The sequence below is a fragment of the Notamacropus eugenii genome, chromosome 4 (genome assembly GCF_028372415.1).
Source record: "Notamacropus eugenii isolate mMacEug1 chromosome 4, mMacEug1.pri_v2, whole genome shotgun sequence".
Taxonomy (NCBI): Eukaryota; Metazoa; Chordata; class Mammalia; order Diprotodontia; family Macropodidae; genus Notamacropus; species Notamacropus eugenii.
The window spans coordinates 153,521,097-153,546,621 of NC_092875.1; the positions used below are offsets into that span (position 1 = coordinate 153,521,097).

At 37.5% G+C, this 25,525-nt stretch overlaps 1 protein-coding gene and 1 long non-coding RNA gene across 17 annotated transcripts in view; one reads left to right on the top strand and one right to left on the bottom strand.

Annotated features, from left to right (window-relative positions):
- The window catches only part of STK3 (serine/threonine kinase 3), a 548,351-nt gene that overhangs the window by 408,353 nt on the left and 114,473 nt on the right, over positions 1-25,525 (top strand). For all 16 annotated transcript variants that reach the window (XR_011965838.1, XM_072603417.1, XM_072603412.1 and 13 more), the window contains one exon: positions 2,594-2,786. Coding sequence is in view for 15 of the 16 variants with exons in the window: in XM_072603417.1 (XP_072459518.1) it covers positions 2,594-2,786 (193 nt within the window). In the remaining variant the exon portion in view is untranslated. The remainder of the gene's footprint in view (positions 1-2,593; positions 2,787-25,525) is intronic.
- Positions 8,384-25,525, bottom strand: part of LOC140500673 (uncharacterized) — a 32,953-nt gene continuing 15,811 nt past the window's right edge. The window contains exon 4 of the long non-coding RNA XR_011965840.1: positions 8,384-8,716. This is a non-coding gene — a long non-coding RNA (uncharacterized lncRNA). The remainder of the gene's footprint in view (positions 8,717-25,525) is intronic.

Here is a 25,525-nt window from a genome sequence, read left to right on the forward strand (position 1 = left end):
TAGCTCCTTTGACCTCTGAGATATTATATTCTAAGCCCTCTGATCCTTTAATGTAGATGTTGTTAAATCTTGAGTTATTCTCGCTGTGGTTTTGTGATATTTGAGTTGTTTCTTTCTAGTTGCAGTATTATCTCCATCACCAGGGAACTCTGGAATTTGGCTATAATATTCCAAGGAGTTTTCATTTTGGGAACTCCTTCAGAAAGTGATTGGTAGATTCTTTATTTCTGTTTTCCCTCTGGTTCTGGGTTTTCAGGGCAGTTTTCCTTGATAATTTCTTGAACTATGATGTCTAGACTCTTCTTTTAATCACAGCTTTCAGATAGTCCAGTGATTCTTAATTTATCTCTTTTGGATCTGTTTTCCTGGTCAGTTGTTTTTCCAGTGATATATTTCACATATTTTCTATTTTTTCATTCTTTTGATTTTCTTTTATTGTTTCTTGATGTCTTGTGGAGTCATTCACTTCCACTTGCCCAATTCTGATTTTTAAGGAATTATTTTCTTCATTGAGCTTTTATACCTCCTGTTTTGTTTGGCCATTTCGACTTTTTTTTAGTTCTTTCCTTCAGTGAATTTTTGTACATCTTTTTTTTCTATTTGGCTGTTTAATGAATTCTACTCTTTAGTAGATTTTTGTTTAATGAATTCTACTCTTTAGTAGATTTTTTTGTACCTCTTTCACCATTTGGCCTATTCAATTTTTTTAAGGTGTTATTTTTTTGTGTCTCCTTTACAAAACTGCTGACTCTTTTTTCATTATATTCTTGTATCACTCTCATTCTCCCTGCCAATTTTTCCTCTATCTCTCTTGTTTGATTTTTTAAAAAATCCTTTTTTAGCTCTCCCAGGAGTTATTTTTTGGCCTGAAACCTATGCACATTTTTCTTTGTGGTTTTGCATATAGCTGCTTTGATTCCATTGTTTTCTTTTGAGTTTGTGTTTTGATCTTTCCTGTCTCTATAACAACTTTATATGGTCAGGTATTATTGTTGTTGTCGTTGTTGTTTACTCATTTTCCCAGCTTGTTTCTTGACTTTTAACTTTGTGTTAAAGTTGAACTCTGCTCCTGGTTTGGAAGGGATACTCTCCAAAGCTTTATGTCTTTCTTGTTGCTCTCAGAAGTAGTTCTGTGGATCTGTAAGTTTTGAGTTCTTCTAAGGTAGTATGATCTAAGGAGAGATGCAATGTGAGTAACTACAATCACTCATTTCTTACCTGGAGCTATGATCAAGGTCCCCATTTCTGCTAATGCTCTTCCTTGCCTGTGATCTATGACCAGGAACTGGGTATGGGTAGTGCAATAGAATTTTGCTGCCAGTGTTATCAGAGGATCCCCATAGTCTTCTTCTGACCAGTTGTCCAATTCTTTTATTGTCTGTGGGCTGAGAGCTCTGAGAGACTGCTGGATTTAGTCAATCCCTACTCCTGTTGCTAGTTTGCAGAGGTGTGGCCTGTGCTAGACTGCACTCCACTCACTCCCCAGCCTTCCTTCCAGCCTTCTAAGCTGACTTGGAGTGGAAAATTGTTTCACCCTGATCTTTTTTATTGGTTGTTCTGTTTCAGAGTTGTTTTTGAGATGTTATTTTAAAATTGTTTAGAAGGGAGTTTGAGAGAGCTTAGACAAATCCCTGTCTTTTCTCTGCCATCTTGACTCTCCCCCCCATCCCCAATTCTTCTCTTTGCGTTTATTAAGTGACAAATTTTTTTTAAATGTTAAAAAAGAATGAAGGTCAGTAGTGTCCTAGGCTTTGGTTGATAATAGTTACTAGCACTTGAATAAAGTATTAATTTGGGTAAAGTGAACCTAATGCAGTAGCTGAATGATGACAGTAGAGTGAAAGTCTCAAATTTCAATAAGAAAAAGTATTTTGATTTTATTTCCAGTATGGGTGAATGAAGAGCTTTGGAAGAAGGTACAGCAAGTGCTAGAAAGGAAATTCTGAAATTGAGTATCATCTGAGAAGAGCTAGACCTCAGAACCAGAAGAAGAAAAGACCATGGGAGGAAAAAATCTGAAATGATGGGAAACTCATTAATTATAGAACAAGAGTTTCAAAGGGCACAGTGAAAGTGATGCACCGATATGGCATGGAACATTGTGGGAGGTGATATTGTTAGAGTAGGGAGCTAACCTTGAGGCAGTTGGAGATGAAAGAAAGAGAAAAAAAAAGTAAAGTAGATGTTTCACCAAATAACATTCCTTCATTATATTATAAATTAATTGAACTTTCAAAGAATCTCAGAGCATGAAGGGGCCTCAGAAGGCCTATAAAGTCAAGATCACTGGCCTTTATTAAGTACTTATATATCAAGCAGTGTGCTTAGTACTAGAGACACAAATATAAAAATGAGAGAATCCTTGCACTAAAGTAGTTCTTGTTTTCCATATGAGTCATTGTAAGTATCCCATGAATCATCTAACTAATCTTAGTAATACTTGTGTTGTTGGTATATTGTTCAATTTATTTTTATTTTTTAAATAATGTTACACTAATAATAATAATAGAAAATATATAACTCTTAGAAATTGCATCCTTCTCAGTGTTCTAGATATAGATATTAAGTTTTGATTTCTGGTGTTTATTTACAGGATGAAGATGAGTTGGATTCCCATACAATGGTGAAGACTGGTTTGGAAAGTGTGGGTACCATGAGGGCTATCAACACAATGAGTGAAGGGGCTCAGACCATGATTGAACACAATACCACCACATTAGAATCTGACTTGGGAACCATGGTCATAAACAGTGAAGATGAAGAAGAAGTAGATGGAACTATGAAAAGTATGTCCTTTTCTGCTTTTTCTTTTAGAAGCTATCATCTTAATGGATGTTATTTTTATGCAATTTTAGGAAATTTTCATATAATTTTGTGAAAAGGTTACCAAAAAAAATGTTCTTTGTGATCCAAAACAAACACACTTATCAAACATGATATAAAGTTAAATAGGCTACCACATTTTAATGTGGTACAGTATGAAAAAGCAGAGAAAGAAGGCAGGAGACTTTTAAATTTTCCTCCCTATTTTACTTCTTATTAAGAGCAACTTGACCGAAAGGGAGGGAAAATGAATGCCTAACTGTTGAGAATTTTTAAAAAAGAAAATATTCAAAATGTTATATTTGGCTCCTTTTTAAAATTAAGAGTATAGTACATAAAATTCTGAGAAATAAAGGGAAAGAAAACAAAGGCATCTAGACAAAGATAATAGCAAAGGGAAGGACACACATACACAGAAGAGTTCAAGTGACACAAGAAGCACTTTTGTGAAATAAAGTCTCCAATCTTCTTGATTGTTGTTTCTAAATTAGCACTGTGTAATTTTTGCTAGCAGACATAAACAGTGACATACTTCTCCTTTTAAAAATGGCTAAATACCCAGTTAAATTAACTTAGGGGCTTAGAGTTTCTCTAACTGTCCTTTTAGCATATAACAAGTTCTTATCCCAAAACCAAGCAAATATTTTCAGTGAAAATCTTTTTTGTAAAAAGATAAATTTCCTATTTGAGTAATAGAATATGTAGTACCATAGTCTATCTACATGGATTTTAGAAAGATAAATTTACTATAGCTGATAAAAGCTTAGCTGCAAAGAAAGATCAAATCTGCAGTTCAATTACAATGAAATATCATGGGCCACATTTCTGAGGAGTAAAAATTCTGGTATGAATTACTCCATTTAATTTACTAAATTGCCATCTAGTTTCTCCATTTCAGCCATAGAATGTACTGTATTGCTACATCTAGAGTTAGAACAGAGAGTGAGGAAGCAGACCTTGTTTTTAAACTCCCTGACTGTCTGATAGATCAACTCTTAACATTTATATTTAATTCTCTGTCTCTCTTTCATGTGTGCATACATGTGCATGTGTGCACATACACACAGACACACACAGAGTAAGATTTCCAACCTGATCACCACCTTCTGATCTTTGTAGGCAGGCTTATAATCTCTTCTCTGCCTTCCTTTCTACTAGGAAACAGGTACTGAGTATGCTGCTCTTTGGGCTACTCTTTGAACACTTCACCTTTAATACCTTACTACTAAAGGCTATACCTAGTCACTGGCCTACTTCCCAGACGTTGAAGGGACATGTCTCTTGCTGCCAGCCTCTTCTCTGGACACTTGTCACTATCTTTCTGTCTTCTAAAGTACTTATCTTTATTCTTTGGCTGCTATTTACTGCCTTCTGTGGAGCAGCAATCTTAACTGATTCTCTACTTCCATCATCCTTTTTTCAGCTCACTTGACCCACCTGTTTTCCTGATCAGAACGAAACTTTGTGTGATTCATCTTGGACTCATGAATTTAAACTTTTATTGATGCAGAACACCTCATGCTGAAAAGATACTCCTTCAGTAACATTCAGAAAGAAGGAAAAGAGAACTGACCATGCAGTAATTGTGGATTAGGAAGGGGAAGGATCACAGAGCCACAGAATTTTAGAGTTGGAAGTTATGCCACTAGCCATGTAGTATAGCTCATACATGAACGGATCTCTCATATCCAGCAAGTGGTTGTCCAGACTAAGCTTAAATTAAGTGACCCTACCACTACTTGAGGTGACCCATTCCACTTTTCAACAGGCCTGATTGTTAGAATATTTCTTATAACATTCAAAGCCTAAATTTGCCTCATTGTAATTTCCACCTGTCACCTGTTTTGCCCTGGGACAAAACATAACAAGCCTATTCCTTCCTTCATGTAATAGCTTTCAAATAACTGAAGATGGCTATTGCATCCTTTCTTAGTATTATTTTCTCCAAATTAAACACACTCAGTTCCTTCAATTTTTCCTGATCTGAAATGAATTCGGTGCCTTTCACCATCCTAGGTGTCCCCTGGGCACTCTCCAGTTCATCAGTGTCATTCTTAAATCCAAGTGCTCAGGACTAAACACAATACTAGGGATGAGGTCTAACAAATGAAGAGAAGGCTTATCACTTTCGTTCTCCTGAAGCTATGCAGCCATCGATCAGATTAGTTTTTTGGCTGCTCCATTATACTATTGACAGACTTTTAGGCCACTAAAACACCTGTATCTTTTTTTATATAACAATTGTTGTTTTGCATTTTTTACTTGTAAAGTTGATTTTTTGTACCCTAGAGTAAGATTTTACATTTATCTCCATTGAATTTCATCTTGATAGACTCAAGCAAATGATCCAGCCTGTAAAGATGCTTTTGTATCCTGATTCTGTCATCTAGTACATTTGCCATTCCTTCTAGATTTGTATCATCTGCAAATTTGATGAACATACAATCTATGATTTAATCCAAATCATTGACCAAAATGTTAAACAGCATAGGATCAAGGATTCTGGGGTATGCTACTCTTTCAGTCCTGCCATCCAAACCATACAAGTCTGAATTTTTCTTACTGTATTATTATATAATCGATTTCTTTTTATCATTTCCACAAAAATAATATATTATACTCCATCATAGCCTTACCAGAATCTAGGTAAACTGTATCAACAGTGTTTATTGATCCTGTTAAAAAGGAAGTGTATGACCTGTTCTGGATGAAGTCATTGTGGCTTTTTATAATTTTCCCTATCTAAATGTTTGCCAACTCTTTTTAATCACTCATTCAAGAATTTTCCCAGGAATTCGGATCTGGCTTATGAGCTTATAATTTTAAGACAGTTTTCTTCTTTCATATGAAAATAGGAACATTTGCTCGTCTCTAATTTTGTATTATCCCTCATATTTTCCATGTTATTTCAGATAGTAGTAAAGTAGCAAAAAGTATGGAACCCCATTTGTGCTTTTTCTTTTTTTATGAGTCATCATAAATCTCACTCCTTATACTCACTACACTCCTTAATAAGCTGTTTTTCAGTGGGTATCTATCAAATATGTGGATGCTCCTGAAGCATCTGCTCTTATTTACTATTCCTAGAAGGAATACTCAGTGGAAGGTGGCAGGTTCTAATCAATCTCCTTGTATCTACTCACATTCTCTCTGTTCCTCCTCAGCTTCCTACAAAATAAGAAACTTTAAAATACTTCTACCAAGGCTTTTTTTTGGTACCAGAGGCACCAAATCAGTTATTGTGGGTCCAAAAAAAGAGAGAAGAGTCAAAACTAGTCCAGTACCACTCCTGTTCTCCAACCTCTCTCCTCATTTCTCCCCGGTCTGGGTTTTTGTTCATTTGTTTTTGCCGATATTGGACTGTTCTGACATATTCTTATAGTGCTCTACAATGGCATATGTAAATATGTAACTTTAGGTACAGTACTCTTAAGCTAAGAAGAGAGTTCCCAGGTTAATTCATGACATGACAAATTGTCTGCTTTATCTTCCCATGTAATTCTATGTAGCATGGAAAATTCTCAGGCAGAACAATGAATTCCTTTAAACCAAAAATGAGAAAACTGAGCTTATTGCAATTTGTTTTAATAGGAGCTGAAGATGGAACATTTATGCTGAACACATTTTATGGTTAATAAAGATACAGGAGTGAGTGCAAAATAATCATCAATACATTGCAGAAGTGATATTGGGTTTAGATCATAGGTGAAATTACGTTATGGTTAGGCCTTCTGAAAAGTATTGGACTAGAGCCAAGACATATTACTTAGTGTTTTTCAGTATTTTGGATTATGTTGTAATAGCTAGCAGTGTTCAGGGAATAGGCTTTTGGAGAGACATAAGAAGCAAATTTAAGATATATGAAAAATTACTGACAAAAGTATTTTCAAAGAGCTCAGAGCAACAATATACTTTTGTATGTGTGCATACATATATATTTATGTTACATATGTGTATTTATTCACACACTATTCATATTTTCATAGTATTGCTATGATATAGAAGGAGAAATGATATAACTGGGAATACTTTGAATTGGATAGGAACTCAAGGCCGAGTTAATGGCAAAGAGTATATATACCAGTTCTAGTCCCCAGAGCATTTTCTGTTTGATATACTGTGCTGCTAAATGTCATGGAAGTAATACTGTGTAATCTCTGAACTGTGTAAGGAATAAAACGTATAGATTTTGGGTCTGCATTAGTTGACCTGTAAGGTCCTCCTGTAAATATATTACCTGATATGCTGACTTGATTAGCTCAGCAAACACACAGACACAGACACACAGACACACACACAGATACACACACAGACACACAGACACAGACACAGACACACACACACACACACACACACACATACACACACACACACACACACACACATACACACCCTCTGAAAAATGGCTCAACCAATTATGCTATGTGAATCATTTCAGTCTTCCAGACTCCAGCCTGCCACTCTATACACTGCTCCAACTACCTGCCCTGATAATCATTTGCTTTTGGCCTAATCATTTCTAATTGAATGTATTATCTTTCATAAATTCTCTTTTCATTTCACCATTTTATAATAAATTATACTATCTGGAAAATTATTTGAATTTTGGTACTTAAAAGTCAGAATGACTTAATGAATGGAAAATTGCCTAGGAGGATCAAGCCTCTATAAAAATCAGATCAACGAAGTGATCAATAAATAAAGTACAGAGTTTATTCAGGGTCAGAGAATTGCAGTTCAGAAGAATGCACTGTCTTACTGAGACAGGGAAGGTCAGTGAGGGGAGTTACAGACAGAAGTTATATGTTAGGGGGAGTGGCTAGGTAGATAGATGAAACAGTAATTCACAAGTTATTTATTGAAGGGTGTTAGTACTTTCCTAGCAAAACCACAGGATCAGTTTAGGCTGCTTCTAGCCCACAGAGGAAAGCTGCTGACTGTACCCCAAGCCATGGTCACCTGTAGAGTTATCAGAACAAGCAAACGGCTGGAAAGGAGGAGTTGCAGAAGTGTCCTTGGAGCTGTCACAGTCCACACACAGAGGCAGTTAAAAATTGTTGGTCACAGCAGAGATTCCCAAGAGTAGGAGATGATTAGAAATGGCTAGTCAGAACAGAGTGGGGGTCCCTGAATTTCCCAGGGATTGATAGGAGCAAGGGAGACCTAAACTCAAACCCTCTCTTGCCACAACCTCACTTTATGAGCCTGGGCATGTCTCTTAACCTTTCAGTTCTCTATGCAATTCTTTAAAAACCATCAGTTGTAGAGATCGTGCCAACTCAAATTGGTAGAGTTTCCTTAGCAGGAGTTCCATCTATCGGTGAAAAGACAGGTCCAGACCCTGTTCCTATGCCTATTTTATTGTAGTGTAGGTTCACTTAATGAGTTAAAAGGAAACATGTTTGCAATTTAGTAACTGAAGAATTTGTCTTAGAAATAGATGTATGACATCAATAGGCCTGTAGTTAGAAGGGATCTCAAGAGGAAAAATCGACTAGGTCAGATTTAGAGTGAGTCAATAAACACTTAATATGTACCAATTACTGTGCTAAGCATTAGGGCTATGAAGAAAAGCAAAACAAAAACAGTCCCAGCTCTCATAGGGTTCACAGTTTAATAGGAAGGACTGCACTTAAAAAGAAGCTGAAAAGGGGGGAGGGAGGCACAAGGGTGTCCCTAGTCTTACCAGGGTGCAAGGGCATGATGAAGTCATGCAGCCTGTTGGAAAATGATCAGAGGAGGTATGACTTTCCAAGTACATTTCCTCTTGCAGAATGATGAGTTTCTGGAGATGATGAAGTCCAGAAAAGTCCAGGTGCATCTGGTGGTCCATCCTTCTTCTCCTACCTCTGCTTCAGTATTCTTTTATTCTCATCTCTTCCAAATAGTTTCTCTTAGGAAAGAGGTAATAATAATTTACAGTGATTGATAAGGTTTTTGCCTCAGGGACCTTTGCATTCTTATAGAATGACAAATCCAAAGAAATAAATCCAGTGCCAGAATTTTAGCTATCATTAAGCCAGTGGACAAGGGAGAGAAGGAGAGGAGACTTTCCATTGATAATGAAATCATGTCACTTATCTTGGTTCGTTCAGTGACTGAGTATTTCTTATATGGTATCTCATAGGAACTACTTTAAACCACTTGCTCTGAAGTTTCCTGGAATGGTGATAGCAAACTACTGCCCCCTACAACTTAGCAAAAAAAGGATATATGACCTAGCTCCTAACTTTGAGCAGTTTTTTAGTAGGAGACTAGAGATCTAAGATATATTGCATATTCCCATTTGATCATAGCATACTCCTTTGTCCTTTATTGTGAATGAATGAGCAAATGAATGAATGAATGAAAGAAAACAAATTATGAAGCCCTTCCTATGGGCCACTGTTCTAAGCATTGTAAATACAAATAGAAGAAGCAACTGCTTTCATGAAGCTCTCATTATTGATTGACGAAGGCAACACATAAAAGAAATTTTAGCCAGAGGGAAAATGGAAAGATGTGAAGGTCCTAAGTGTGTTGTAGTGAGGGTTAAATGGCAAGGCCCAGAGAGCCTCATGATACAAGAGTAATTAAGGTGATACTACTGGGGAACCATAGGGTATAGAGGCAGGACAGATGGTGATTTAAATTAAATGTTCCTTATTCACTAGAGGCAATACATTTATTGGTTCGCATTTTATCTAAGCCATGTGAGCATACTGCTTGAGTGAAGAGGGAAAACAAGAGGATAGGCAAGCTGTGTGGGGGGTGGGGGGGAGGGGGGTGCTCTTACTGCCAACTGTCCTTCCCAGATGGAATTTGGGACTGACAGAGAAAGGGGGAAGAGATAAGAAGGGGAAGGCAGCCGTTGCTGGCCATGGATCTTCTCACCACTTGGCTTTCCCAAATGGCTTCTATATTATCTTTAAACAACCCCAAGAAAGTGTTTGCCAACTAATTTGAAAACTTGTAGCAATATTTAAAACTCAAAAGTCATCCTTTTATATATGTAAGTTCTCATGCTGCCATTCATATTTTTTCTTATGTCCTATCCTCAGGTCTGGAGAACAGCTGAACAATATTTTCCTATTAGCTTCTTGAGGGTCAGAAATATGTCATGTTTATCTTTGTATCCTCAAGGTCTTTTATATTGCCTTACACATCTTAGATGTTTAATAAATGTTGGTTGAATTAAAAGAGCTTTATATCTACTCGAAGGCAAGTATTAAATTGCCTTCTCAACCAGTTCTTCTACAGTTTAAATAATTTCAATTCCTTTAACTTTTGTACAGATTTTATTTTCATATCTTTAATCTTCTCTGTGGATGTTCTTTGCAAGTTGTCTGTTTCCTTCATTAGTTTAGAATATACTGTGTGGACTTAAGGATAATCTAGGTATCAGGAATTCTGAACAAAAATCGTAAATCCTATGAATTCATTCTGTGGCTTTTGGCAACAACTAAAGGAACAAATTCTAAGACAATCAGGTGGAACACCCACATCATGAAGAATTTTAGAAGAATAATTAGTTAATATTTATAACTCCCTTTGAAGTTTGAATTATTATGACAATGATATGACTTATTATCAGTGTGTTATGGATATTTAAACATCTTTATAATTTATGCTTGGAATTTAAATTAAATGTTCCTGAAATAGGGTGTTTTTTTTAACTCTTGCTGCAGAGGTAAATTTTCATGATTTGTCACTTGTTTAGAAATACAATGCACATTAGAAATGCTAATTGTTAATGGAAGATGAGTTAGCATTTTGAGGCTATTGTATTCTACATAATTAATTTTATCGGAATATAATGGAGGAAGTAAATTGCAGTGTAGGGAAGTATACTTTTTCTCTAAAACCTCAAACACAAAAAAGAATTGGTGTTGTAGAACTAACTGGTGAGGAATTTACTTAAATTTCTTTTGGAGTTTTATATATCCACAAGGTAAAGAGTAGAACAGTGAAAGAGAGAAGCTCTTTAAATTTTACCATTAAATTTGTTCAAAAATATTTTTTTTAATTCAGGATCATAATTCAGTTGCTCCTAAAGAAATTGATGTGAATTTTATGCCATCATTCTTTCGGCATTTAAAAAACTACATATTTGCCATAGCATCCACAGTGCTATGACAATGATTGCTATCTTGAGATTTCCTGCTTCTCTCTCTTCTTGAAATGAACAGTAGCCTTTAGGGAATAAAAATGGAAATATAATTCAGTAAATTCTGTTCTATCTCACTTCTTTGGACGGTGTCTTAGAAGATTTTACTGTAAGAGAAATACTTTACCTATCTGGCACATGTTACAGGTGTTGCTTATTTTACAATTAAAGTTTTCATACTAATTATAACTCTTGTTGTTGCTTAAGATCTTCCTTAAGATGATATGCCTAACTGCCCCAACCCCTTTTAAAAGAATACATTTATGTTCTACTTCAATAATATGGTTTTCGAATTTGGTTATTTGCTTTTTCAGGACATATATATTACACATCATTAGTAAATTTTATCTTTTTAAAGTGCAGGCTTCAAATTTGAATACCAAGAATAGTGGAAAATGTATAAATAAGAATAAGATGATAAATATTTTGTAATAAAGTCAGAAATCAAATACAAATATATATATATATACATATACATGGAAAGAAAAAGTGAGAATATTTGCCTAGTAATTCAAGTTCATTTTGCAGAGTCTCCACCATCTCCATAAAAGTGAAAAAAGTTCAGAATTTCAATATTTTTAGATACTGTTACTGATTTTGCTCAAGTATAAAGACCATTTTTGGTATTATTCTAACAAAATTTTTTGGTATTTAATGGGGACCTATATAATATAGTACACAATTATGTTTTTTAAAAAATCTAATTAAGGCTTGGATTTGGTTCTATAATGGATTAGTAGATCTATTAAGTATAAATGTATTTTTATTTTACTCAAGCAACCACACACATTAAATTTGTGGAGACATAAAGAATGCTATCCCAAAATGTACTTCTCTGGGAAAAAAAACTTTTTTTCTAAATGTCATTGACGGGTGGAATGTTTTTCTGTCATAGGTTTCCTCCTTTCTTAATCAAAAATATTTTTTCCTCTCTTGAATTTCAACTTCACTGAGCATTGTTAACTCTTGTGCCAAGTGTGACATATCTCAGATTTTCTTCTCTATAGAAACATTACATTTTAAAGTTATCTGTTAAAAGTTATTATTTAAAACAACAATAAGGGTGGTGCAGAGGTGCTTGGCTTTATAGAATCTGTGTTGGAAGGGACCTCAAATGATGTCAGGTGCAACCTGTACTTGTACAGCAATGACTGCTGTAATGTCCCTAACAGTGTCTTGCATTTAGTAATATTTGTGGAACTGAATAGAACAAAGGGTTGTCTAGTTTGAAGACAGTGAAGGGGAAGGAATCCATTGTCTCTCAAAGGACTCTCCTTCTACTTTTGGGTCATTTTACCTATTAGAGAGCTGTTACCTACCTGAAGCTAAGGAGAACCCTGTCATTGCCATCCTCAAAAAGTTTATGTACCTCCTAATTGCATCAGAAATAAACTGTAAACTCCTCTTTTTGGTATTTAGCGCTCTCTGTGATTTGATTCCACCTTATCTCTTCTGGTTGACTGATTACACATTATTCTCTTTTTATACTATGCATTCCAGTCAGATGGGCCTACTAGTTTTCAGCCATATACATCCTTCCATTTCCGGTCTCAGCCTTTGTGTTTAAACTCTCCCCTATGTCTGGAATGCATCCTTTCCTCACCTTAACTTCCTAGAGTCCCTTGCTTCCTTTAGTTTCAATTCATGTTTTATGACATCCAAGACTCTGCTGATCTTCTACTTCTTGTTAATGCCCCCTTCTGCTCCTGAATTTGCTGTGTATATATTTTGAATTTATTTGTTTTCGTTCATTCTTTCTCTCAAATTAAATGTAAGTACCTTTAGAACAGGTATTGTTTCTTTTTGGTCTTTCTATCCCCAACGCCCAGTATAATACCTGGCCCATAGTAGGTTTTCAATAAATACTATTGAATGAGTGAATGAATGAGTTAGTGAATGTGATTGCTGAAATGTTGATAATATTTGAAAGATCATGGAGAAATGATGAAGTACCTCTCCTTTCTTCATTACAAAGGGCATCATGTCCATTTTATAGCTATAATTCCACGTTGCTTTCCAGAATGGTTGTATCTGTTCATAGGTCCACTAACCTTGCATCAATGTGCCTGTTTTCCCACAACTCTTTCAACATTTGGAAGTGGTGTCATATTTGTAAAGTATTACATAAATGCTAGTTATTGTTATTACTATTATCATTCGCCATTTTCCTTTTATCATCTTTGCCAATATATTAGATGGGAGATGGAATCAACCTCATAATTACTTTAATTTGTATTTCTCTAATTAATGGTGATTTGGAGCATTTTTTTCATGCGACTATAGATAGCCCTTCTCTTGATAAACCTGTTCGTGTCCTTACTTTTTATCCATTTGAGAATGTCTCATTCTTATAAATTTAAATTTATTGTTTAAATGCCTTGGCAAAGAAACTTTTTGTGAAGATTTTTCCTCTAGTTAATTGTTTCTCTTTTAATCTTAGCTTTATTGTACTTGTTTATATAAAAACTTTTTAATTTTATGTAATCACAGTTACCCATTTTTGTCTTCTTTGGCCCACCTTGTCCTTTGTTTGTTCATAAACTTTTCTTCTATCTATAGATCTGATAGACAACTTTTTCCATTTTCTCCAATATGTTTATGGTGTGACCATTTATACCTGGGTCATGTATCTTTTTGCAGCTTATCTTAGTATAAGCTATAAGGTTATTGATGTAAATGTAATTTCTTTCTTCCATACTGCCATGCCCAATTTTTTGAAAAAAAAATTTTTTTTTTTTATCAGATAGCTCTTATCCTAGGAGCTGGATCTTTGTGATTATTGATCATGGGCTACAATATTCATTTCCTGGCATAGTGGATAGAGTGTTGTTACTGAAGTCAGGAAGGCCTGAGTTCAAATCGATCCTCAGATACTTAACCATTGTTGTGACCCTGGTAAATCACCTAACCTCTGTTTGCCTCAATTTCTTTCTGTAAAATGAATATCATAGTCACACTTACCTCCCAGAGTTGTTGTGAAGAAAAAATGAGATATTTGTAAAGCACTCAGCAAACTTAAAGCACCATATAAATATTAAATATTATTGCCTAATCTAGTTTACAGATTGATCTGTTTTTTTTAACTAGTACCAAGTTGTTTTGAGAAATACCATAAAGTTTAATACTGTAGAGTTTCAGATCTGGTACTGCTAGGCCTCCTTCTTTCTCACTTTTTAAAAAATCATTATTCTCTTTGATATTCTTGACCTTTTTTGACTCTCTATGAATTGAATTTTAGAAAGGAGAAGAGTCTACAAAACAAAGGTCAGTGATCTGGGCTTCACTTCCTAGCAAAATTCTACAATACGGTGATGGTTAATGAGCATTCCAGAAAAGAAGTATTGATTACAAAGAGCCATCATGAGTATGTCATGTTTCCTTAACTTAATATCCTTTTTTTACATGATTTTAATTAAATTGAGAGATCAAAGGAATGTCATGTATAACTATAGTTTACCTTGATTTTAAGAAGTTGCTTAATAAAGTAAGTCATACTATCTTGATGGGAAAAAAATGTGGGCTAGATAATACAGATGTTAATTTGAAACTAGTGTAATTACTAGCAGTCTTCAGTGAAAGGAAGGGAGAAAATAGAAAGAAGGAAGGAAAATCTTACACTTGAGTTTTAAAAAATGGCTTCACAAATATGAGATATTTACGGGAGGATGGTAAGATAACAATGTATCTGGAAGATGTTTGGGATTGTGTTGAACTACAGTCTCAATAGGAATCATCAGTATAATACAGCAGATAAAACTGCTAGTGCAATCTTGGGCTGCATTGAGAGGCGTAGCTCCCAGGAATAAGGGAATAATAGTCCTGTCATTTCAGCTAGTACTTTGCCTGTACATAGCACATTTGGAGCATTGTGTTCAGTTCTGGTCATCACAGTTCAAGAAGGGCATCAATAAGATAGTATCCAGAGGAGGGCAGCTGGACTGGTGAAGGGCTTGAGAATCAGCTAAAGGAACTGGAAAGTGGAGAAGACTGTCTTCATGTATTTGAAAGGTAATCATGTATAAAAGGGATTAGACCTGTCATATTTAGAACGAGAGGCAAAAGGTAAGAACCAAAAGAATCATTGAATAGTAGTTGCAAAATGGCAAATTTATGTTTGATGTCAGGAAAATCTTTCTAGTAATTATAGCTATTGTAGAATAGTTGGGATGGGCCTGCCTCCTGTATTTTGACTGTGGTTGAAGGCAGGGCAAAATGTCCTCTTTTCCCTTTACTTGTAGCCCTCCTGGCCTATACTTTGTAAGTAGGCTATTTCCCTGTCCTATCCCTACCTGTCACCTGTGGAACAATGCATTTTGACCATATGCAATATTTCTTATGGTGCAAGGAAGTTTTGAAGACCAAACACAAAAGTTTAATTGCATGCTTAAAGAAGTATAAGATTCCTTCTCATTAAGAGTCTTCAAGAAGAGTGTGGATAATGATATATTGAATTGTTGCACTAAGGATTCTTTTTTCATTTTAGTTTAATTTGATAGCTGTTAAGGTCCTTTCCAACTCTTAAATTCTGTACGAATCTGCACAAAGCATTTTTAGAGAATAGCTGGACCCTACCTTTAGGGAATATCTAGTTTAATTTGAGAAAGAAGACAGGTTCATATTCAACTGACACACAAAAAAGTACAATATAAAATATGAATATAGAAAGTACAGCAAATGATTTACATTGTCCAGTAATACTACTCTTTCTTAGAGATCAAACTTATGATAGGCTTAGCCATTCAAAATATGGCTCTACATTGCAAGTCAGTAGAAATTACTTGCCTCTAGAAAGAGTTAAGATTATGATTCTTTGACCAGAAACTGAATTTTTTTTATTGTAGAGCAGTTGCCCTAATGTTTGCCCTTGTTATATGACTACTAATAGAAAGCCTATACATTTAATCAAAGACATAGAACAGTGTGCTTAAGACCTCAGTCAGGTGTATGAAATAAACAGATTAAAGATGCGAATCAGAAACGACAGCTAGCAGAGAAGACAAAAGTACTATAAAAATCTGTTAGGAGAGCTAGAAAAGTACAGTAACCTACCTAGTGCCATTTAATGTAGATTCAAATACTTTTAATAATCTCTAAGAACATTACTTTTATAGCACCAGGAGCACCCTGTTCTCCCCCATATAGGGCCATTGGAAGAGCTGTCATAAGTAAGTCACAGTGGACCCCTTCATTCCACATCCTTTGAAAACCATAGCTCATAACCCCCACTGATATGTTTCGTTTTCCTCTAGTCAGCTAATGAACACAATTCAATTAAATGGAATTTAATAAAATAGTAAGAAAAGTCTCACAAGAATATTCTTCCCCCCTCCCCCAAACCTAGGATACATTTTTCCACAAACTCATATACTGTATGCATAAGTAATCATACAAGCAAGGCACACATATAGGGAGCAAATACTACTTCTCTACTTCTTCATCCTTTACAAATGTATATGAACATAGAAGTTAAAATTATCTTCCTGGTAGTCTCTTTGCTTTGCATTGCTTTGCATGTGCTCTGAGGGACAAGATGATAAAGTATCATAAAGTACCATAGGTTGCCCAATGAAATAACTTACAGAATGATTGGATATTAGTCTAACCTTCTGTATCTAAATCTAATACAACCTATACCTGAAAAAGAATCCCTGAAAAGCTTTTGCTATAAGTCTCCTACTAATGAGGAACCTACTACTTTCTAAATTTGCTCATTCTATTTTTGGACAGCTCTAATTGTTGTAAGTTTTTTTCTTTATATCAAGCCAAAAATACCTTTGAATCTTTTGCACATTGCTTGTGGTTCTGTTCATTAAGAGAAAACTAAGGTCAAGTAAGTGTAAACCCTTTACCCAAATCTTTTAAATACTCAGAAATAGGTCTCTTATCCCCATCTGAAAGTCTTCGCTTCTTCATGGTAGATGTCTCTATTTCCTTCACCTAATTCTGATAATGATGAGGATGCTATTACTAACATGGCCCAAAATGACATTATTAGTTCAGTACTGCAAATGCTCTGTCTGCCTCTCCAAAGAAAAGTTATGGACTGTATACTTGTTTCGTTGCAACTTCTTCATATTTTGTAGTTTAATTTCTAGTAATGTTGTCGATATAAGTGGGTTTTAATTTTTTCCCCTATTCATCTCATTGATTAGTCTGTCAGTCAGTAAACATTTGTTAAGTGTCTGTCATGTACCAGGCCCTGTTCTGAGCATTGGGGATATAAAGAAAGGTAAAAGGCAGTCAACCCCTACCCTCGAGGAGCTCACAGTCTAATGAGAGAGATGGTTGATTGGTTGGTTGTTGTCCTTCATTCTGAAAGAGGAACAAAATGACATCACCATGATAAAGTAAAGTTTCAGTGTGTCAGACTGTGGCTAATCAGACCAATATGAGTTCGGAATGCTCTACCACAGGTTGGGCACAGATAGGCCATGTGAATATTTGGGGTGGATATCCCAAATTTGCGCATCCTGCATTTACTTTGTGCTGTCTCAATTCTGCTTTGCTCAAAGAGCATGTGGGCACCCCATGATGAGCGGTCCTGTGCCAGTGTCTCCCATATTGCACAGTCAAATCCAGAGTTCTTGAGAGAGACCTTGAGAGTGTCCTTGTATTACTTCTTCGATGATCATGTGGTTGCCTGCCCCATGTGAGTTCTTCATAAAATAGTCTTTTTGGCAAGCGTACATTTTGCATTGAAACAATGTGGTCAGCGAATCGGAGCTGCACTTTCTGAAGCATAGTTTGAATACTTGACAGTTTAGCTCGAGCAAGGCTTTCTGTGTCTGGTACCTTCTCCTGCCAGGTGATCCTCAGAATCTTCCTAAGACAGTTCAAATGGAAGCGATTCATTTTCCTGGCATGGTGCTGGTAGACTGTCCATGTTTCACAAGCATATAGCAATGACGTCAGCACGATGGCTCTATAGACCTGCAGTTTGGTAGTCGGTCTAATACCTCTTGTCTTCCAAACTTTTCTTCGGAGCCTCCCAAACACTGAGCTAGCTATGGCAATGTGTGCGTCAGTCTCATTGTCAATGTGTACATCCCTGGAAAGTACACTACCAAGGCAAGTGAACTTATCCACAGCGTTCAAAACTTCTCCATTTGTTGTGACTGATGGTTCCACATATGGATGGTGTTGGTGGTGGCTGATGGAGCACCTGTGTTTTCTAGGCGTTGATTATTAGGCCAAAATTAGCACAGGCAGCAGAGAATTGATCCATTCTTTGTTGCATCTCAGCTTCAGAGGCTGCATTGAGTGCACAATCATCTGCAAACAGAAAATCATGCACCAACACTCCCTCCACTTTGGTCTTGGCTGGTAGCCTTTTTTCAGTATGGTAGTTGACCTTGATGCTGTGTTCATCTTATTGAAAGCATTTGTCACCATGGCTGAAAACACCATGCTAAAAAGCATGGGAGCAAGCACGCAGCCCTGTTTCACTCCATTGGTGACAGGGAAGACACGAGAGCTTTGTCCATTATGCAGAACCGGGACAAAAATGCCATCGTGAAATTGATGTACAATATTGATGAACTTCTCTGGGCAACCAAATTTTGACATAGTTTTCCATAAGCCCTCACAACTAACAGTGTCAAAGGCCTTTGTCAGATCTACAAACGTTGTGTACAGAACTCTGATCTGCTACTTGCATTTCTCCTGGAGTTGTCGGGCAGCAAACACCATATTGACTATTCCTCAGCCCTTTCAGGTATATGATCATCTTTCAGGTGAAAGATCAGCCTATTAAGGAGGACTGTAGCAAGAATTTTGCCAGAAATGATTAAGAGAGAGATTTCCCTGTGATTGTCGCAAGACATTCTATTCCCTTTACCCTTATAGAGATGGACAGTGGAGGTATCCTTGAACTCCTGGGGGATAACCTCTTCTTGCCATACAATCTGGAAAATATCAGTCAGCTTTTGTATGAGCAGTGGTCTCCCTACCTTGTAAATCTCAGCTGGAATAGAATCAGCACCAGGTGCTTTGCCACATGAAAGGAGCCTAATGGCCCTCAAAATCTCTTCTTCAGTTGGAAGTTCAGCTAAGGAGGGATTGACTTCAACCTGAGGTAAATGGTCAATGGCCTCAGCATTGATTGATAATGGTCTGTTGAGAACACTATGGAAGTGTTCAGCCCATCTCTCTAGGATTATGTCCTTGTCACTAATTAATGTGGCCCCATCAGCACTGAGTAATTGTGATGCACCATAGGTTTTTGGTCTATAAACAGCTTTCAAGTAATCATAAAAGTGTTTTGGATTGTTACTATCAGCATAAAACTGAATTTCATCTGCCTTCTTACTGAGCCTAGAATCCTGCATCTCTCTAAGTTTTGCTTATACTTTGCTTTTGATGAAATTAAATGTTGCCGCCTTAGAGGTGGGTGACCTATCCTACTGGTAAGTCCTGTGGAGTTCTCATTTTTCAGTTATCAGCTTCTGAATTTCCCCATCATTTTTATCAAACTAGTATTGGTGTTTGCGAGTGTTCTGACCCAGATGAGCAAATGCAGTGCTGTACACCAAATCTCTGAAAGCTGCCCACTCCTTTTCTGCTCCACTGTTGCCAACTGTGTGTTGGCTCAACTTTCCCTCCAAGTTACCAAGAAACTGTGCTCAGAGAAGAGCTTTAATTTGATGACATTAATTCTTCTGGGAGTCATTTTGCCTTGGGGGTGGTGCTTTTGATGAATGCAAATATTTAGCTTGGAAAGGATAAGTCTATGATCAGTCCAGCACTCTGTACCACATATTGCCTTTGTCACTCTCACCTCTTGTCTGTCTCTTCTCTTTACGTCACATAGTCTATTAGATGCTAATGTTTGCTGTCAGGGTGCATCCATGAAGTTTTATTGCATTTTGGTAAATGAAAGACAGTCAGTGTTGGTGATGAGAAGGTCATATGATGCACAAGTCTTCAGCAGTAAATGACCATTCCTGTTGCTGTTTCCAACTCCATTCTTCCCTAGGATTCCCTGCCAAGTCTGGTAGTCCAGCCTGCTCTAGCATTAAAGTCACCCAGAATTATAAGCTTGCCCTCTTTTGGCACACATTGATGATCAGAGTCTGCATGGTGAGAGCACAGGCACTGATGATGGTGGCATGGCATTTTCCTGTGAGTGGCAATTGCGTTATCATGATCCTGTCATTCTCTCCTTTTGGCAGGCATGCCGGCTTGCTGATTAGATTAGTTTTGATTGCAAAACCCACGCCAGCTTCATGGTGCTCCCCTTCACTGCACCCACTCCAGAAAAAGATGTATCCAGCTCCAACTTCAGTAAGCTGACCTTCATTTGCCAACCTTGTTTCACTCAAGGCTGCTATTTGGATGCGATATCTGTTGAGTTCTCTTGCAACAAGGGCAGTTCTTTCAGGTCTACTGAATTTTGTGTTGTCTATTAGTGTGCACACATTCCATGTGCCAATGGTGAGTGGAATCATCTTAGTAGATGTTTTTGTACATTTTGTACATTTTTTTGTGTTTCAACCACATAGTGGGATTCCCCACCTGCTGTGGTAATCAGGCCAGGGTTGGGTAAGCACTTTTTCTAGCCCCCTTTCTCACACCGGGAGGTGAGCAGTGCAGTCCTTAAAAGGCTGCTCAGACACCCAGGGGGCTGCTGAGTCCCACTACTGCTTCCAGTGAGAAATGACCCTATGGCCTAGGCAACCTGTGTGCAGGGTTGTGACTACAGCTCTCAGTGTATCTGCACCTGCTGCTTCATCACTTGCCTGTTGCCACAGGACTTTGAGGCGTAATAGTGAAATGATATGGGTGATGTCTTTTGATTTGTGTGTAAATTAGATTTAAGTGAGGCAGGGTTGCACGAAGTTGTCAGCCTCACTCTCTCCTCCAGAGTCATCATAGTCCAGTGGCAGTTAAGACAGCTGGCAGTGGCTCAGGATGCAGTGGATGGCCTTTGTGTCTTCAGTGTATAACCACCCTCTAAGCATTCCACATCGCTTGCTTCATCTGCCTTCATGGCCATTGGCACAAATTGTTCTCATCTACCCATTCCACCACAAGAAGTCGTCACATGCTTGGGGTAGACACTCCTCTAACTCACCAGTGGGTTTGAGAACCCTTGGTTACCCTCAATCTGGTTTTGGACTGTCTGCCGAAATGGTTTACCGGGGTGGCAGCTGCGTATGCTGCAGCTTTTTGGAGCCACAGGTGAGAATTAGGTGGAACAGGCAGACACCAAAGGTGGAAAGAGTCCCGAAATGGGCTCAACAGTCATCACACCAAAGGTACTGGTCCTCCCTGAACACACCCTACACTCCAATGAGAGATAACTTTCAAACAGCTATGTACAATTAAATTGGTTGTTGGACAGATTGATTATTCATGTAAAAATTATTAACAGCAAAATATGTTTGTTGACCCCTTCAGAATTGTTTATTAGCATTTTCTATGTGCTTTCTCACCATTCTTACCTTCTTGCTGTTCCTCACACACTATCCTCCCATTTCAGTGGTATTGCATGGGCTCTGTGTCATGCTTGTAATTTGTCCCCTTCTCACCTCTGCTTTCTAGAATCAATATTTCATTTTCTTCAAAGCTCAATTTAAGCACCACTTGTTATATGAGTCCTTTCCTGATCCCAGCAGTTAGTACCTACAACTTTCTGTATGTCTTTTGTGGTTGTCATATATCTATACTGCATGTTTTAAAAGCAGGCTATCTTGTATGTTGCCTCTTCTCCTTTCTCCTTCCCTTATCTCCCAGATTTATAAGATTCTTAATGGCAGATTGTTTTATTTTTCCTTGATAGTACTTGTCATAGAGTAGAGTAGATGTTTTATAGATATGTACATACATATATGTATATGTTTGGTTGACTAATTCTGCCACTGTCACTATTAAAAATCATTTAAAAAGCCATTAAAACCTCTTTTGGAGAGTTATTGTCCATTTCATAGGTTCAAAAAAGAAAATTCATCACTTGCCAAACTTCTGGTAATAAGCTTTTTCATTCCATAGCTTGACTCATCTTTTGACAACAAATAACAGTTTTTACATCCCTGGGTCCATACTTTTTCAGCCTTTCTAACTTGTTTTTGTTTTTTTTTATTTTGTAATGTTTAACAATCACTGCCATACAATTGTGATTTTATCCCCCCCACCTACCCCCCACTCCCCCACTCCCTCCCCACGACTGCATACAATTCTGTATAGATTCTACATATACTTTCCTATTGAGTATATTTTCACTATAGTCATGCTATGTAGTCAGACTAAGATAAATGAAAGAAATCGTATAACAAATCAGAACATGATACACAAACACATACACATACACAAACATGATCTGCTACAATATGTGAGTGACTTCCATATTTCTCTCTCTGAGTGTGGCAGGCATTTTGCCTTGAGATCCTCCATTGGGATTTTTTTTTTTTTTTGGTAAGAAGTTCTTGTGTTATTACAAAAATCTAAGTCTACCAGAAAAAACTCTCACACACTGTGGTTGTTGCTGTGCATAAAGTTCTCCTGGTTCTGCTCCTTTCACTCAGCATCAGGTCATTATAAGTCCTTCCAGGCCTCTCTGAAGTCTTGTTCATCATTTCTTATGGTACAATAGTATTCCATTACATTCATATACCATAATTTATTCAGCCATTCCCCAATTGATGGACATCCCCTTGACTTCCAGTTTTTGGCAACTACATAGAGTGCTGCTATAAATATTTTTGTACATGTGGGACCCTTTCCCATTTTTATGATCTCTTGGGGATATAGTCCTAGTAGCGATATTGCTGGGTCAAAGGGTATGCACATTTTTGTAGCCCTTTGGGCATAGTTCCAAATTGCTCTCCAGAATGGTTGGATGCGCTCGCAGCTTCACCAACAATGAATTAGTGTTCCAACTTTCCCACATCCTCTCCAGCATTTATCATTTTCTTGTTCTGTCATGTTTGCCAATCTTATAGGTGTGATGTGGTACCTCAGAGTTGTTTTGATTTGCATCTCTCTAACCAATAGTGATTTAGAGCATTTTTTCATATGATTATAGATAGCCTTAACCTCTTCCTCTGAAAATTGCCTGTTCATATCCTTTGACCATTTATCAATTGGGGAAGCCTTTCTAACTTGTTAAAAATGGTGAAGTCTTGTTGCACTAGTGTAACCTTTGAAAAATCAAGGTCACTTCCACATCTAGATGAAACTTGTATTAAAATGTAAATTGTAAATGATGAAATGGGACTTCAACTTTGCTTTTGCTGGAGGAAGCTGGAGACTATTACTGAAGTAAGTTAAAGAAGATCAAAACCTGTTGACTGAATCTACTAAATATTTATTTTCACATAATCTCAATAGGACCATCACAGTAGCAAGGCAATCTGTTTATACGTAACCCTGATAGATTCACTGTCTAACTCACACAGTGACTTTACCAAACTTTTCCATTACCCTCAAACTTCCTCAGATTTCCCTCTCTCACTTAGTTGAAGACTTTAACTTATATTTTACTGAAAAAAAGATTGATTGTCCCCTCTTCCACATCCCATATCACTTGGATGTCTTCCTTTGCTCTCTCTCCCTCCATCTTTATCTCACATGAAGAGGTAGCCCTTCTTGCCAAATCCCTTTGCAAGGCAATCCCTTTACAAGCTCATCATCTGTACTCTCTTACTTATCTTTAATCTCTTTGTCAGCTGCTTCCCTGCTCCCTACAAATACATCCATATCCTCCCCACTCTTAAAATTAAAAAAAAATTCTTTACCTGAACCATCCATCCCTGCTAGCTGTCATCCTATGTCTTTCTTACCCCTCATAGCTAACTTCTTTAAGAATGCCATCTACAATTGTTGTCTTTCCTAATCTATCGATCAGCTAGCATTTTTTAAATGACTACTACATGCAAGGCACTCTGCTGTGTGTAGGGGAGGAAAAGCCCTGCTCACCATTGAATGGGAAAAAAAATGCAAACAACTAAGTAAAGACAAGATACATGAATGATGAACTGGGGATAGTCTCAAAGTGAAGATAATACAGTTAAGGATGCCTTAACTCTCAGCAGTCTGGCTTCTGACCTCATCATTCAACTGAAACTGCTCTCTCCAATTACCAGTGATGTATTAATTGCCAAATATGATGGCCTTTTCTTAATCCTCATCTTTTTTAAACTTCTCTACAGTTTTTGACATCTATGCCTCTCTTCTTGATTTTTTTTTTTTTTGTCTTTAGATTTTCTTCACGCTGGTCTCTCCTGGTTTCCTCCCAGTTTTGCTAGTCTTTCTCTATGTCCTTTGCTGCATCTTCATTCAGGTCACCTCTGTGACCTGTGGGTTTTCTGCAAAGCTCTATACTGGGCTTTCTCTTCTCCCTTTATACTGTTTTGCTTGGTAATCTCATCACGTGCCATGGATTCATCTATCACCTCTATGTAAATGCTTCTCAGGTCTAGTTATCCAGCTCCAAAATCTTTCTGACCTGTAGTCACAATATCCATCTATTGGGCATCTCCAACTGGATGTGCTGTAGACATCTGAAACTCAGAATGTCCAAAACCAAACTAATTATCATTCTCCATTCCCTTGCCACCCCCTCCCCCCAAGTCTTCCTCTGTTCCTGGCTTCTCCATCATGGTTGAGGGTACCACCATCCTCCCAGTTATTCAGGCTTAAACTAGGTGTGATTTTTAACTCGAGACTTCTTGCCCCACGTATCTAAACTGTTACCATTTGAATTCTACTTTCACAACATCTCTTTTTAAATCTCCTCTTTTCTGACTGACACAACCAAGGTGCAAGCCTTCTTTACTTCACATCTAAGCCTTAACAATAATTTTCAAGTTGAACTCCTTGCATCAACTCCACTGCATTCCATCCTCCACTTAGCTGTCAAAGTGATTTTCCTAAAACTCAGGTCTGGAGGTGGAACCAAGATGGTGGAGTAGAAAGATGCATATGCTCTAGTGCTTCCCCCACAGCCCACAAAATACCTGTAAAAACTGACTCTCAACAAATTCTAGAGCAGCAGAAGCCACAGAACAACAGAGTGAAAGAGATTTTCCGGCCAAAGGTCACCTGGAAGGCCAACAGGAAAGGTCTATCCTACGGGATGCTGAGTGGAACAGAGCCCAGTCCTGGCCATGCAGCAGCAGGAGGAACAGTATCAGAACAGGCCTCTGGGGCAGAATTCCCAGCAGGGAGGGTCTCAGATCCCTCCACCCACAAGCACCAAAGAAAGCTTCAAAGGTCAATGAGAGGACTTTCCCAACTGGGCAAGAGGGGAGCAGAGCATGGCCCGCACCCCCAGCACTGACTCCAGGCGGTGGTGATGGTAGTGGTGGTGGCAGCTACAGCATCCATCTGTGAAGGACTCTGCCAAAAGCCCCTGAGGGAATTGAGCAGCTGATCAGAACTTCCACCCTGAGTGGCTGCCCTGCCCCCACCTAAAGCTCCTGGGGGAACTGAGCAGCTAATCTGAATCTCAGCCCTGAGCATGGTCCTGCAGGGAGGAGGAGCACTAGGACCCTCCTCCTGACAGAGGATTCAGAAGTCAAGTAACTGGCTGGGAAAAATAAGACCATAGAAGGTTAC